The 17,037-nt window shown below is 36.1% G+C and overlaps 1 protein-coding gene across 1 annotated transcript; it reads left to right on the top strand.

Moving 5' to 3' along the window:
- The first annotated feature begins 6,682 nt into the window (after positions 1-6,682).
- LOC140164660 (uncharacterized) lies at positions 6,683-14,930 on the top strand. The gene is made up of 5 exons (XM_072188003.1): positions 6,683-7,003; positions 7,871-7,914; positions 8,898-8,984; positions 9,455-9,512; positions 10,810-14,930. The coding sequence occupies exons 1-5, from the start codon at positions 6,884-6,886 to the stop codon at positions 11,488-11,490; spliced, it is 990 nt and encodes a 329-aa protein (XP_072044104.1). The 5' UTR covers positions 6,683-6,883; the 3' UTR covers positions 11,491-14,930.
- Positions 14,931-17,037: the final 2,107 nt, after the last annotated feature.

The following is a 17,037-nucleotide window of genomic DNA, read 5'->3' on the forward strand; positions in this document are numbered from 1 at the left end:
CTTCTGGAGGGAGTTGGCACATCGATATGAAATTGATACAGTTGCTGAGATTTTCAAAGAAAGGGGCGTTCGGTGAGAGAAACTTGTGACAATTTGTGGAGGCGCCAGGAATTATTTTTTCGGGGCGGGGGGGTGAATTTCAAGGGAATCAACCAATTTTTGCGCAAAGTTGCTGCAAAAAGTTAACATTTTCGTAAGGGAGGGCAAGAAAAAATTGTCCACTGCACAACATGAACTTGAGTGAAAAAATTCAAATAAAAATATATTGGTTTTAGATCTGATGTAGGTGGAAACACATGGACTTCATGCATGTGCTGACATCGGGTAGTAGTAGATAACTTGAAATTGCTATATCTTCTGAAAGACCCTAAATCATGGCAATTTTCAAAGTTCAAAATTGCTATAAAAGGTTAAAGAAAGCTTTCACAAATGTATAAAAAAGCCCGTATTGAGAAGGTATAAATAAATTAGTGTCTCTCACGTGATAAAGCTATTTCGTATATGGTATCCGTACTCTTTAGACGTCCAAAAAAAGATACAAAATCTCATTTTAATTCGCTCTGATTATCGTCTGTTCATCGTCACATTCAATAGTTTAAGCTGGCGATGACGCAATCAAAGTAGGCCCTACCTCAGGTTTCGGTCAACATGGTCAAAACAGTCGTCTCATTTTCACGTCTATGAGCTTCTATGCATGGACGTAACACGATAAAGGGGAATTATTTTAGGCTACTATAAGTGATATTGCAGCACTATTAATCGATGTTATTTCAAATCTTGTTTTACTTTTCTTACGTCACTGCGAAAGAATTGACGTAGACGCCAAAAGATCAACGATTTTTGGTGGTTTTAAATAGTGTAGTATTATCAGAATTGACTATGGTATGATTAATATGTCGTAATTGTTCATGTTGTTTCAGGCTCTACGTATAACTTAATAAAAGTTAACATGGATTCTGTTGCAATTTATAGTAACAAAGGGTGTGCTTAAATTTGCAATCAATGCCTCCATAGATTCCTTGCCATCATTCACCAATTTGAAAAGATGGGGAAAAAGGCTTACGGACAGCTGTCCCCTTTGTCAGGGGAAAGGTACTCTCCTGCACATTTTAAATAATTGCCAAAATATGCTGGACAGGTATCTATGGAGACACAACAACCTCATCCGTATTTTTCTTTCCACATTTCAACAGTCGGAGGCATTTCGTAATTCTCATATTAAAATCTATGCCGATCTGGAAAATTATACCATAGGATAGGAGGGGGACCATACCACCCAATATCATTTCCACGTCTCAAAAACCGGACATTGTGTTATACTGGCCTTCTGACAAGCGAGTCATTCTCTTTGAGTTGTCGGTACCATTTGAACCAAACATCAGTAAAGCTCATTACACCAAACTTGATCGCTATTCTTCCCTGGTTGCCGACATCACTAACGCCGGGTACTGTTGCTCACTTGTTGCTGTTGAAGTAGGCTCAAGAGGCTTCATTGACGCCGACAACAAGAATAGTCTGACTCGTCTGTCAAAAGATCTCAATCTTCCCACAAAGTATTCTGATCTCAAGACCCAGTTGATTAAATCGGCGCTAATGTCATCTTATTCCATTTTCATCGCCAGATATGAAACATCTTGGAATGTAAATGAAATTATTTAACTTTTTCTTCCCGCCATGAGTATTTCCAGCTTTGTTTATTTATTTAAATGTTTGTATTTTGTCCTGCCTTGCCTGCAACCGGAATGGGTTGCAGTAGATCTGGGCTTTATATGTGTTTTTCTTTATGTTGAATAAAGATGATTTATATATGGTGGGTATATATGTTTTTTTGTTTGACTAGCCTACTGTGGAAGAAAATCTTCCCGGGGGGAGTGTAGAGATGTTGTAGGCCCCCCTATATAGCTCTGAATGCACGATAACAATCCCAGCTCGACATGATCAATTTGTAAGCGCGCTTACTTGATTTATAATAAGTTACATTTAACAAAAGTTTCGTTGTTTCAGCCCTAATTACAACATAACTCAAGAACCAAAGGACCTACAAAAGGAAAAGTATATATGTGGTATTTGAATTCTTCTACACACTCACTATGAATATTATCAGTGCAATTTTGCCAAAGCTCACTACCATTCGCAAGATGATGTGAACTACCAAATCGCAACAGTTTAAAATAGTTGCTAACCTTGACGATGCTTTTCATCGAAAATGCCGAGAATTAAACATTGCGCAAAAAAAATTGTTGAAAAACATTACGCCATGCACGATTACTGTTCGTGACGCAATAAAGTGGAAATCGGTGATTATGGATTATTATTACAACGTAATACTCAATTTATAATGAGTCTGCGTTTTCATTTTGTACTGTATCAGAATTAGTGGTACCCAACAGTTTCAACTGATTATTAAGGGATGGGACATTAGATCACATCAGACATATCGAATTACATTCTGAATAGGCCTACGAAGAATATCCTTTTGATTTTTTGAAATTCGCAATGTAATACACATTTTATGGCAAATAATTAAAAATTGATATTTTTAATATTTAACAGTATAGCCCCTACTCGAAGTAGACTTTATAAATCTGATGATTTATACTTAAAGTGTATGTAGGTGGGATGAAAAGCCGACGATCAATTGAAAATGTTGACCTTTCGTATTGAAGATATGGATCCCCCCCCCCCCAAAAAAGAAGGGAAAAAAAAGGTCTTTTTGGGAAAAAATCCATATCTTCAATATGAAAGGTTAAATTTTTCAATTGATCGTCGGCTTTTCCTCCCAGCTATACATACACTTTAAGAATATATCATTAGATTTATAAAATTTACTTCGAGGGCTGTTATATATCAAAAATGTGAAAAATATAAAATTTAAATAATTTGTCATAAAATTTGTATTAGGCCTATATCGTGAATTTCAAAAAATGAAAATTATTTGATATCAGAAAGACATTCTTCGTAATCAGAATGCAATTCGATATGTCTGATGTGCTCTCATGTCCCACAATAAATACTGTCGAAACGCTCAAAACGCTCATTCCAGATCCCTTAACATGACTGTCATCAAAATAAAATATACGATCCATCCAATGGATAGGTAAATTATATAAATGCTTATACAACTAATCATGGTTTTTTTTAAAAGAGTAGGTCTATCCGATGTTACATTTGGGAGAATCAGGCATTTTAATAAACATTGAAGTTGATGAGTACCAATCATTTTGATACAGCCTGTATACGTTCGATATAATGTGATTTCATGCATACTGATACAATTCATTAGAGAATGAATTTGGAGAAAACTTTCTGATAATTACAAACACTCGCTGAGCAGCAAGACCTTCCCTCTTAAACTTTTAATCCGATAAGCTGATTATCTATTTGTTTTCATGAATTGGATGACATTCTTTGATGTATTACTGAGCTCAATCATCTGAAATTACTGGAGCGTGAACCACCCAGGCTGGTGGCTCAGCATAGTATTTTATTAAGAGAAGGTTTTCTCCAAATTCGTTTCCTAATGTAAATGTGGCGTGCCATGTCAAAAGAGGACATTTTTGGGCAGAATGGAAAATGGAGAAATAGCCAAAAATCTGCCCGGGCTTGATTTTTTTCACAATTTGGGTTTGTTGCGAATTTGTGATGTTATTCAGTAATGTTTGATATATTGTCTGATTGTTTCAGATCGGAATATAACTGGCATCTTGTATTTTTTGAGACATTTTTCAAGGTATTTCCTATACTCTCAACATTGTCAATACTATTTTTAAAGGCCGATATCTCAATTTCCAATATTATAATATCATAACTTACGAACTCAATATCTTCGATTAGGAATGCCCAATTTCATTGGGGGAAACGGTGATGTGGAGCAAAATGATATAAAAACCTCAAAATTGAAACCTGCCCAAAAGTGTCACAAATAATTATTAGCAACACGTAAATTAGGTGTATCCTTCGTGTAAGAGAATACCAAACAAATCCCAACTCTAACCCTAACCCTAATGGCCCAATCCTACCCTAACAATTACCCTAACCCTAACTCTTTATATTTCGTTTAATACACTATAGGATAAACCGTAAATTACAGGCAGTGTAAAAAAATTGTACATACACTTTTCATAGCAATCAAACGTGTCGTGTTTTCGTATTAAAAGAAAATGTGGTGTTAACAGTGGCGGCGCTACGGGGGGCACTCCCCCCCCCCTCAATATTTTTCTTGCCCCCCACTTTTGAGGCAAAACCCCCAAAATCACGTAAATTTCCACTTTTGCGGCAATTTTGCGCAAAATTGGTACCCCCTGACATTCCCTTTGCCCCCCCATGCCCCCCCCGACAAAATTCCTGGTGCTGCCACTGGTGGTGTTATCAAACAAAATCACAGTCTGAACTCGGTCATATAGTTTCTGATAGTAACAAGCATTAACATGATTAACAAAGCTGCATTTTGCAGAAAACACAATTGAAATTGAACAATGAGTTCAAAAGATATGAACAATTAAAGAATTACCAAAACATGAGGATAATCTCAAAATATATGTATTTCTGACTTCCGATTGATTTTGCTTGGTCACATCACATAATAGAAATGATATGATTAAACACGTAATTTAGGTCATGGTCTATTTCATGATGCTTATCATTATGGTGGTAATTGGTATAATAATAATATTTAGATAAATTGCACGAGTTTGAAGTGTAAGTGAAGACCTGAGTGCAAGAAGACCGTAAGTCCATTTGGCCCCTCAATTTGTATACATTAAAGTTGCGTATAGTTGGGAATGTTTATACATGTTCAAATCTTTCACAACCTTTCACGATGTTTTCACCTTGGAACATGTATTACACATTATAAAACCCTAAGCAACTATACATAACTTTAGTGTATATATGTTGAGGGGCCAAGTGTACTTACGGTCTTCTTGCGCTCAGGTCTTCAAGTTAACATGGTTAAGATCACCGCAATAATTATCTCATGTATCCGAACTGCTTATTTAAAAACGAGTTTATATAATACCGGTAACAAACACACCCCCTTCCCAAAGTAACAGACCCCCACTCCACCTCGCATACTTTCTGAGTCTGACTATTTTATAAAAACTGAAGCCTTTTGTTTTAAACAAAAATAAAACAATCACATTATTTTGCCTATTGTTTCATGCGGGGTCAAATGGCGCATGTTTAAAAAACAAACAACAACAAAAAACAAACAAACATGTGAGTTATTGTCATCATGATGAGCATGCCATCCGATACGAGTAAAAATAGATAATTGATCATAATTCTGTTATCTTGGGTTTATCAACTATAGTTTTGCAATCATCAACATTTTGGAAGTGACGAAGAATGATGCATATGCCACATGCGCCTATAATAATATAGCCTCACCCCACTTTATCGTATCAAAATGGAGATTTTGGCATCATCAGAACTAAAAAAAATCATGATTTATAACTGAAAAATCTCATGATTTTTCTCATAATTTCTTCAGTGAACATTTTAGGCCTGAAATAATTATGTTCCGTTTAGATGTTACGAACTAAATAATATTTTGCTTCTGATGATATCAAAATCGCTAGTGCAATATTGGGAATCAGATTACTTTTGGAACAAGCCTCAAATTTTAGGCCAAATTTATTTCCGTCAGCATGTTAGGGAAGAAACCAAAAACTTGACCGGTGGTCGACCGCCGGTTCCGTCCGGTTATAGCCGGTTTCTATTGTTCTAAACAATGGAACAACACGGTTCAACCGCCCAATGACTGTTCTTCTGTCTCAATTCAAACTTCTTCAAACAGTTCATTCTTGAATGGACCAAATAAACCGAGCAAATAAATCGGCTGAGCTACTGATCAGAGAAGTAAGATCTCATCTGGCCAGGAGTAGCGCGGTGAATTTGAGCTTGACTATATTTTAAAACTCACCAGTCCACTGGTGTCGACTACATCCAGACGACATTGACGCGACAAGTTCCATTTTTTTAAACTAAAAAAATTACAAAACAAGCCCTGTATTTGCGCAGTGATTCTTTAGATAGCGCTTGATATTTTGAGAAAATATCTAAATTTTGACTTTTAAAGGCCCATTCAGTGATTTGCTCATTCGGACGATCGTAAAATTCAAATGTTGGTACCTTTGTCATTGTCATAAATGTGCTAACATAAGGTATATACTGACAGTATGTACATGGTATACAAATTAGCTATAGGCTACAAGTATTTGAATGGGGCTTCAACTTCATCAATACTGCTGTTTTCTTTGTTTTTTGCCAATTTTTTTCATTTCAAAACTACCAAATGACAATTTGAATGATCCTTCAAGTTTTAAGCAATTATAATTTTTTTCTTACACTTTCGCTGGGATCACTGAATGGGACTTGTTGAAGCCTATATGGCTAGCAAGCTGCAGCTTTAGCAAACAAACTGAGACCTGCTATTATCCCGGATATTGTTACCCTCTTCAAATTTTTCAACATTATTCCAGTTAAAACTGGCTTTTAACATGAATCCTTTTTCGAAATTTTAAAAATTCAAAATATCTTCTGGCATGTTCTGGTACAATCTGGAACTGTACAGTATTGCAGTGGCTAATCGACTTGTATGACGTCATTAAGAAATATGTGACGTCATCACCACTCTGTGTATGGTTGATTGTACATACTGCAATGCCCAATCAATCGCGCGTGACGTAGCAATCAGCTGATATCCACTGGCCTTTAATAACCCCTACGTCATTTTATCAAAATATAGTTGCTATAAGATTATGTACAAATGACAAATATAATAGTCTCAGATACAAGGTTTGTTCTGTGTCGTGGTATAAATAGTAGCCTAAATCTATTTCGCGATTTCAGTCATATCAAGATTTGACGGGTTAGCGCAGTGATGGAAATTGTACACGGAAATGTTACAGTAAGTGTGAGGCCGTTGAGGTATGAAGAATTTACGGGTGCCATGCCAGAGGTTTTTATTGCTGATTGCATACTGAAAAGACGTTGGAGAAAGGTAATTTAACTAATTATTATGTTCAAGAAAAATGTAAATATAATTGTGAAAGATATATTGCTTTTAAGAAAATAGGCTATAAAATCTATTTGTTTTTGTTGTTGTTTTCAAGTTAATTTGATTAAAATTAATAAAATTGTATTTTGTTCATTTTTACGCTTTCGAACTTTCAAAATGCGAGTTCTATGTGAAAGTCATGATGATTTTCAGCTTTTTGTGTAAAAAAACATCAAAATCAGACTTGCGGTTCTTGTTAATAAAAATGTGCAATGTTCGATAGTTTGATCATATTGCAGACAATGATATATTAGGGGCTGTGCAATAATTATGAGCCCTGGAGGGCAAGCAATTTTTGGCAAGCCGAGAGGAGGAAGCGATTTTTGGCATAGGCTAGGAAAACAGTACGGAAACGCTTAAAAAAATATGCAAATTTCCCTGCTCGCTGCGTTTGTAAATAATTATTGGGATCCCAAAAATTTGGCATGCGCACTAGGGGGCAGGCCGAGCCTGGGCAAGCGATTTTTGGCGGGCGGAGCGAGAGGGGGGAAGCGATTTTTAGCGAGCCTTTTGGAAACTTTACACCCCCCCCCCGTGGGGCTCATAATTATTACACAGCCCCTAAAATCCAAAGAAAATTGATTATTATTCTGTCGATATATTAACATATCGAAATCAATTTGGGCTCGTTTTGTGCAATAATTCGAATTATGAGCTTGAATCAATTCCGTATATGGGAAAAACACTAAGTTATGGAACCCGGTTTTGTAAACTTTCCCTGTCTTTTCCTCACCTGAAAAAAAAGCTCAGCTCTCTACATATGATTGATATGTTCTTTGAAATAACAAAAATGAACTTTTTTTCTTTCAGGGCCGGGCACAGTATCTCGTAAAATGGAAAGGCTGGCCTTGTCGGTAAGTTATGTATTTTGGTCATGTTTGGTTAAGAATAAGTTGTTTTCGAATGCTATATAGCATTTAATATCGAATCAAGCGACTCATTATGACCAACTTGAAGCAAAATATGTTAAAGATCAGTATATCCTAGAGCGCTAAATTGTTTTTCGATATTCCTTTCATCACGTTCAATATTTAAACCCAAAAGCAACACCATGACGCAAGAAGACCGTTTTGCAATCAATGTTTTTTATATAATTGCGTAAAATCTTTTATATTACTGATATACGTTTCACAACATTGATTTTTTAGTATCTCAGAGTCATATTTTAATACATAAAGTTAAATCCCAAAGAAACAGCATGACCCAGTAAGACCATTTTGCAATCAATGTTGTATCATTATTGCGTTAGCTAATCGTTGCACAACTGTAAAATCTTTTGTAATACTGATTTGTCACGTATCGCAAAATTCACTTTTTTAAATATCAAATTGGAACAAATTCCCAGTCACTGAACCTGTTTATTTATTTATTTATTTATTTATGTATTATTTATTTATTTATTTATGTATTATTTATTTATTTATTTATTTATTTATTTATTTATTTATGTATTATTTATTTATTTATTTATTTATTTATTTATTTATTTATTTATTTATTTATTTATTTATTTATTTATTTATGTATTTTTTTATTTTTTTTTAAATTTATTTATTTATTTATTTACTTGGAGAAAGCAGTTTAAAAGCAGAGTTTGATGATCGCATCAGCGTGAACTTAACTCGGAGTTACAACTTTCGTTCCACAAGTTCTACAGTCTACTCATATTGATTGATTGATTGATGATTGATCGATCGATCAATCGATCGATTGCTTGATTGATTGATTGATTGATTGATATAATTTTGTTTAAGTTTTAAAGAAAGCACAACCAATTGTCCATTATTAATATTCAAAGCAAATAAGACTTCATTTGTTTTTATTTTATTTTTTCCAGATACAACACTTGGGAGCCAGAAGAACATATTCTAGATTTTCAATTGATTCGAATATTTGAACAGAAGAGAAAACTGAAAAAGGACAAGTAAGTATTACCACAATTACGGGAAATATATTCAAATAATGCGTCCACTGAACTCAAGTGTAGCATGGAAATAAGAGAATACCTATGGGCTTAAAAAACCATGATAAATATATTGGCCAAAATAGGGAAAAATACTGAGATGTTTAATCACTAGGATAAAAAACATGCTCATCTATCAGGGCACAGTTCTTTAACCCCAATACATTTGTACATTCATTGAATGACCTTTGAAAATGTGGGTACTAAAACTCATACTCTGCAACTTGAGGTGAAATTTTGCACTATGATTGTTTGATTGAGGTTATTGAAGTATGCCATTGGGATGAGGCTGTAACTATAACTGATCCGTAAATATCGTAATTGAACGTGTTGAATTGAACTAAAAAAACTTTAAAAAACAAGATATGTGGTAATTCTATATCATTTGGAAACATGAAATATGCTATCAATTTGATTCCATTTGCTTACAGGGCTCAGTTGAAGAAACTTGCTACCAAAGGTGCTGAGAAAATGAAAAAGAAACGAAAGGTGAGATAAAAATTAACTTAAATGTTGTACGGTGTTTTTTGTTTGTTTGCCTTTTTTGTGCTGAGGGAGGAGCGTGGGTATGTATGTGTCGTAACCGGTGGGGTATTCGCTACTTGCACGGTTCCGCCATTATGCACTATGTGGGAGAGCCTCGAACTGGCAGCATACATGAATGGGAATTGAACTAGTCATAACGTTCTGTGTAAGGTTACATAATTCTTCCTTTCATGTATGCTGCCAGTTCGAGGCTCCCCCCGCACATAGTGCATAATGGCGGAACCGTGCAAGTAGCGAATGGGGTCGTATGTATGTTAGTGGATGCAGCCTGTGTGGGATGGCGTTTGACGGTGGACAGATTTGTTGGTGCACTATTTGAGGGTACAGACCACAAAATAACTTTCCGTAGACATTACGTGCAATAGGTTTAACCAATGTTTTAATATATCGCCCTGCATTTCAAGCAGGTTGCACCCTATACCCATCAATTGTGTATGTCTGCAATCATACTCTCTAAATGTAAAAGAGTGAAAATCTCACTCCCGAAAAGAGTGATTCACTTATAAGACCACTCAAAAAGGAGTGAAATGCGTTTTTAAACTTTAAAACCACTCAAAAAAGTGAAAACCACTCTTTAAGAGTGAATTTTAACTCTTTCCAGGAGGGAGTTAAATGAAGGACAACTCTAAAAATGTGTTGTCCTTCATTTAACTCCTTGAACAAGTTGAAATTCACTCTTTTAGAGTGGTTTTCATTCTTTTTTGAGTGGTTTTAAAGTTAAAAAACGCATTTCACTCCTTTTTGAGTGGTTTTATAAGTGAATCACTCTTGTTGGGAGTGAGTTTTTCATTCTTTTACATTTAGAGAGTAGATTGAATACAATACCGCTCTTTTTAAAGATACTAATCTTACAGGTGCGATCCCTGTCTTTTATCCCTGTTCTTTGGCATCTATATATGGTTCAATGTAGAGGTACCACGTGAACATACTAGTTCAGTGCGATATATTCAAAACGAAATTGCATACAGTGGCCTATGGAGCAGTGTAATACACATAATTATGCACAGTCATAGTGTAATACCCATAATCATGCATAGCAATTTAACGCAAAATCGGAATCAACAGAAATTTTGGAAATAAGCTTTTTTCGTTGATATCTGCTGAAAATGTCATAAAAAGAGGATGCTGTAAAATACTCCTTTAAAAAGACATTAATAAGTAATGTTAATCATTATAATGCGTGGATGATCAAGGTTGCTAATGTGACGTTTAACTCAACTTTTGTTACTTTTTATTACAGAAATCCATTAAAGATACGGACTATGACGTCTTTTCCAAGAACAGCCTCATGAATATTCAATCTCATATGACGCAATCCGTCGCTTCTCTGCCCGCCGGTAACAGATTGCCTTGTTATCCTAACTCGGAGATGTTTGCACCATCAATGTACCGTAATCAAGATGATTTGCTTAACTCTAATCGGGACAATTTCCTCAACACTAATCGGGACAATTTCCTCAACACTAATCAGGACACTTTCCCCCACTCTAATCAGGACACACTCCCCCTCAGTGATTTAGTTCCCGATACGAACAAACCCACATGCAATATATTTCGCTCGTTGAAATTTAAACGCCAACCATTTGAAATAAAACATCATCAACCACATATGCTCACTAATAAGGAGGAACAAGACAAGTGCAATAGTATTCACCATCAGCATCATCATCACCACCATCGTCGCAATTTGCATGAACTTGACTGCCTACGCATGATCAAGTTTAAACTAGGCTGGCATTACGAACAAATAAGGTCGAAAGGATTCGGTATCGGTGCAGCACCGCAGCAATATCCTACAGCTGCTACAGTAACAGATGTTGATGTTAATGATGACATAAGAACTGTTGACGACCTTCCTCCTTCGCCCACATCTTCTCTGACATCAAATAGTTTTGTCTCAGATGGCATGGAGGAGATATAATCAATAGACTCTTTAAAGAAATCATTTACCATCTTTCAGTACTTAACGCCATTACTAGCTATGAGTATTAAAGGTATATATACTGCCGAAAATGAAATCAAATTAATATTTTCCTATATTACGCCTAGGTATTTTTTATAGTGATATGGGGACTATTTATAATACCGGCTATGAATGCAGTTAGTTACATTACGCGGCAATATCTCTAGGGATGAAATCAAAACTCGACCGCCGGTTGACGGCGGTTGAACCGCGTTCCATTATTTAGAACAATAGGAACCGACGGAACAGCTCGGAACCGGCGGTCGACAGCCGGTCGAGTTTTGATTTCATCCCCAACACCAATGCAAAGAAGAAGCTAGAAACTATCCTTTCCAAAATTTGTGTTCCAAAAAAAATCGGTCAAATTGATATTGATTAGTTATCTACTGCTGATATGAAGTAGCTATCTTCTGCTGATATTGGTATTGATGAAGTAGCAATTTATTGCTGATATTGGTATTGATGAAGTAGCTATCTATAGCCGATATTGGTATTGAAGAAGTAGTAGCTATCTGCTGCTGATATCCGTATTGATGAAGTAGCAATCTGCTGCTGATATTGGTATTGATAAAGTAGCTATCTACTGCTGATATTGGTATTGATGAAGTAGTAGCTATCTGCTGCTGATATTGGTATTGATGAAGTAGCTTTCCGCTGCTGATATTGGTATTGATGAAGTAGCTATCTGCTGCGCTGCTGATATTGGTATTGATGAAGTAGCTATCTACTGCTGATATTGGCATTGGTGAAGTAGCTATCTACTGCACTGTTGATATTGGTATTGTCGTTGCTTATATCATTTAAAAAAACAGCTTTTTATTGTCATAAATGAAGTTCATTCGCCGTAGAAGTAATGATGGTAACTACTTCATCAATACTAATATCGACAGTAGAAAGCTATTCTGTAGAAGTGATGATGTAACAGGAATAACTACCATAGCAATAATAGATGTGTGCATGTCTGCAATCATTGAATACAATATATCGCTCTCTTCAAATGTACTATTACATGTCCGGGTGATCAGCATGATATGAATATTTTATAAAATTACGATCCAGGTCTTTATTCCTGTTCTTTGGCATCTATGGTTCAATGTATATATTCAAAAAATTGTTTTAACCTATTGCTATGGTAGTTAATGCTGTTACATCATCACTTTTACAGCGAATGCTATCTACTGCTGATATCGGTATTGATGAAGTAGTTATCTATGTTGACGATTAATGAAGTATCTACCTCTAATATTGAGATTTTAATGAAGTAGCTATTTTCCACTGATATTAATGTTGATGAAGTATAGCTACACTGTAAAAAATGGCCGTAAATTAACGGACGCCCGTATTTCGAAATTTTCCGGTTATCCCGTAAAAACAACAAATTACGAGATAACCGGAAAATTTGCTGCCAGTGGTTTCCTCGTACTTTTACGGGGAAGCTCGGGGAGTCGGGGACCAGTAAAATTACGGATTTAAATTTTACTTTCAGTGTGTTTAAGCAGGATTAAGTGTGAGTTAGTGATACACATGGTAGTATTACATGTATATTGTGGGTGGGTGTGGAGGTAGGTAGGTGGTTCTAATCACAAAAAGATGTTTTGCTTACGGCTGGTTCCCGTAAAATTACGGTAAATTTCGAAATACGGGCGTCCGTTAATTTACGATCATTTTTTACAGTGTATATACTGATGATAATGCTATTTTGAATTGTCGATTGACAACACATAATTTATTTATAGCCATGTTTAACACCCGCGAAACATAGATTTTACGCAAAACGAGTATAAATAGACCCCTAGGGTGTAGATAGTGCACTTTTACTCCAGAGATAATTATGTTTACCATGACGATTTATATTCCCCGTTCAGAACTGTGGAATTTAAGCAATTGAACACAAAAGGTTTGTTTTACTATTATCTCAGAATGACAAGACCCGGGGACAAGACATTTTTACTATACTGCGCCAGTAAAGTATCCTTACACTTGGAAAAATAATCACAATTTCAGCACTGAACAATATTGGGGTAAATTTGTTTTTTTAATAGATGCACTATCTAATCCTGCACATTATGACACCCTATTGAATCCAATGTGACCTCAAGAAATTAGGTTACAAGCAATTGAATAGACAAAGGTCCAGTTTTAAAAGTGACAAACTGGCCTATACAAGGCGCAAAAAGATGCCAACAAGCGCAACAAAGAGACAACACAGTTTCTTCAAAGAAGCGTTATTTAAAACAGTTTTTATTTCAGTTTTTATTTCTCTGTATTTTTCATAACTTCGTCTAATCAAATGCTTGTAACTTTACTTCTTGAGGTCACATTGGATTCAATGTGGTGTCATAATGTGCCGGATTAGATAGTGCATCTATTAAAACAACAAATTTACTCCAATATTGTTCAATTTGGAAATTGTGATTATTTTTCCAAGTGTAAGGATACTTTATTGGCGCAGTATATTTTCATATGTACATAAACTAAATTTGAAATTTAGTTTATGTACAACGTAGACTATATGAAAATAATAAAAATGTGTAATTTGCAAACTAATCTTTATATCCGAATCAAAATATCATGGAAATAAACGTTTGCAATGTTCTTTTTTTGTGTGGAAATGGGTAACATATGTTACAATAATTCTGTAAAAATAACCATCAAACAATAATTGGTGTATTTCAACCATGCATCACGTTTATTCCAATCCGGACGTTTATTTATTCCTACCTCCCCCTCTCTTCCCGTTCTCCCGTTTCGACATTTAGCAATAATACGACTTTGGCATTTCAACATAATAATCTCAGATTGTGGCTTTCTATAGCACTTTCTATAGCAATCAATTGTTGACCACCCCCGTCCAATTTGTATTGTCTTTCCTCGATGTAAACGACGTATATTTGGCAAAATTGACGCAGGTAGGTTTAAATTATTATTAAGGAGCGATTACCATGTACGCCAGAGCGTGGAGGAATTCAGGGGGTATACGAATAAAATTGCAAAGATGGAGGACGACGTTGTTTGCCCTTTTGCCATTAAAAATCGTTCAAGTAGTGGGGGCGAATATAAGGGGACATGGCATTACTGCATGAAAAAATGAAAGCATTATATTCCCCACGTAGTAAATAGTGATATAATTGAAGACCGAATTAAAAAAAGAATAGTTTGCGTATGACGTCCTGTCAACCAGAACAAAAATTCCGTACTGCGCAGGTCAGCAACCAATCACGCCGCGCCTTTACACTGACATCAGACGCAAACTAGTCTTTTTAATTTGGTCTTCAATTATAGCTCCCTTAACATTTGAAATAGTTAAATGTCAAATAGTTACTATTAGTATTAAAAGCTCAGTATAAATTATTGTACTGTATATTGAAATAGTTTCTAAAGAAACCAAAGAATTTGAATAAAGGAGCATCTATGCTCTATTTTTACTAAATATCTGCTGTGTAATTATTTTCAATCATTTTCCAAATGGAAAATATTCTAGATGGTTGTTTAATTTACTTGCTTGTCAATTTCGATTGTTTTTTTCCATGCGACAATGACTATAGGTATACATGTAGACAAAAACCAATATATACATGTCATTGAGAAGTGACTATGAGTACCATCTAAAATACCCGCTATTTCCAAAGTAACCAAAACTTTACAATTCGTCATCAAAGGACCCATTGACTGCTCAGTGCCAAAAATGGGTAAGTGCAATAGCTGCCATGTACTAGTGTAGCTGCCATGTGCAGATGAGTACAATACTGTGTGTAAATTACCAAATGTCCACATGGCAGTTGCACTTACCCACCGGTACCGTACTGAGCGGTCGCCATGCTTCAGAGATGCCTTTTTTCAGGTTTTAGTCTGAATTCAGGAATTTTTGGGAGTCCAAATTCACGCGATTTTATTTATTTTCAGCCCACTTGGGGCTGTTGGCCTGCATTTACGTGCTTCTTCAAGTTTTTCTCAGCACTTACAGTTTTTTTGAGCGAAACTGCTGTCAAACGACCCCATCAAAAATTCCCCCAACAGACAACTATTGTTAAAACTAATACCCCCAATAAACCAAATTTCTGATGTTCAGAATCAGATATTTTAAATTTCTCAAGGATAAGACTTATTTATTAGCATTTTTGCTCAAACAAAACAGCATCAGCCTGGTAACTCAGATGAGTGTCATCTAATTCAGTAGGCCTAATGTTCCGGCAACAGAACACTTGCAAGTACTAAGTACTGATGTCCTGTGACACTGAAAACACATTGGTTAGCATCATTATAAAAAAGGGAAAAAGAAAAAAAAGATGAAATCAAGATTGTCATATTCTGACTTCTGAGCTGTATTTGCGAAAGATCTGATAGTGATTTCACAACATAAATTCAGATGCACTGAAATATTTCAAACTTTAGAACAGCATATCACAGAACATACCGAAATACAACTGTTTTATTAATGTAACATGTCACCGAAAGGTATACGCCCACGCATTTCCGAAGTGCCCGCACGTCAATTCCATTAAATGCCATTGAAGAATAAATGATCACCGATTAAATAGAAATGATACTTACATTTACGGAAATTATTTGTTAATTGAGCGTACATACTTCTGATTTGCGTATTGATGAAGTAGTTATCTACTGCTTATATTGGCATTGATGAATTAGCTATCTACTGCTGATATTGGCATTGATGAAGTAGCTATCTACTGCTGATATTGGTATTGATGAAGTAGCTGTCCACTGCTGATATTGGTATTGATGAAGTAGCTATCTACTACTGATATTGACAATGGTGAAGTAGCTATCTACTACTGATATTGGCATAGCGGATTATTCCCACTTGGTCCAATCCCATTTGGTCCAATCCCACTTGGTCCAATCCCATTTGGTCCAATCCCACTTGGTCCATTCCCACTTGGTCCAGTTCCCACTTGGTCCAATCCCATTTGGTCCAATCCCACTTTGGCCAATCCCACTAGGGCCATGTCCCACTTGGTCCATGTCCCACTTGGTCCATGTCCCACTTGGTCCATGTCCCACTTGGTCCATGTCCCACTTGGTCCATGTCCCACTTGGTCCATGTCCCACTTGGTCCATGTCCCACTTGGTCCATGTCCCACTTGGTCCATGTCCCACTTAGTCCATGTCCCACTTAGGTCCATGTCCCACTTAGTCCATGTCCCACTAGGTCCATGTCCCACTAGGGCCATGTCCCACTAGGTCCATGTCCCACTAGGGCCATGTCCCACTAGGGCCATGTCCCACTAGGGCCATGTCCCACTAGGGCCATGTCCCACTAGGTCCATGTCCCGCTTAGGCCATGTCCCACTTAGGCCATGTCCCATTTGGACCCGTACATAGGCCTAGATGTACATAAAAAGATGAAAAGGTTTAGAAGAACAGAAAGAAAAAAAATGAGATGATGTAGAAGGAGCAGAATAAGGTGGATGAAAAGGGTGAAGAATAGACAGAGGAAGGAAAAGAGAAGGAATCAGTAGGACAAAGGAAGGAGATGGAGACTGA

This window comes from Amphiura filiformis, chromosome 11, assembly GCF_039555335.1.
Source record: "Amphiura filiformis chromosome 11, Afil_fr2py, whole genome shotgun sequence".
Taxonomy (NCBI): Eukaryota; Metazoa; Echinodermata; class Ophiuroidea; order Amphilepidida; family Amphiuridae; genus Amphiura; species Amphiura filiformis.

What these genes read in the sequence shown, in the direction of transcription:
- LOC140164660 (XM_072188003.1), top strand. Translation starts at nt 6,884, where the DNA reads ATGGAAATTGTACACGGAAATGTTACAGTAAGTGTGAGGCCGTTGAGG. An exon ending in AGAAAACTGAAAAAGGACAA is followed by an intron (nt 8,985 to 9,454) that starts GTAAGTATTACC and finishes ATTTGCTTACAG; the next exon opens with GGCTCAGTTGAAGAAACTTG. An exon ending in AAATGAAAAAGAAACGAAAG is followed by an intron (nt 9,513 to 10,809) that starts GTGAGATAAAAA and finishes TTTTTATTACAG; the next exon opens with AAATCCATTAAAGATACGGA.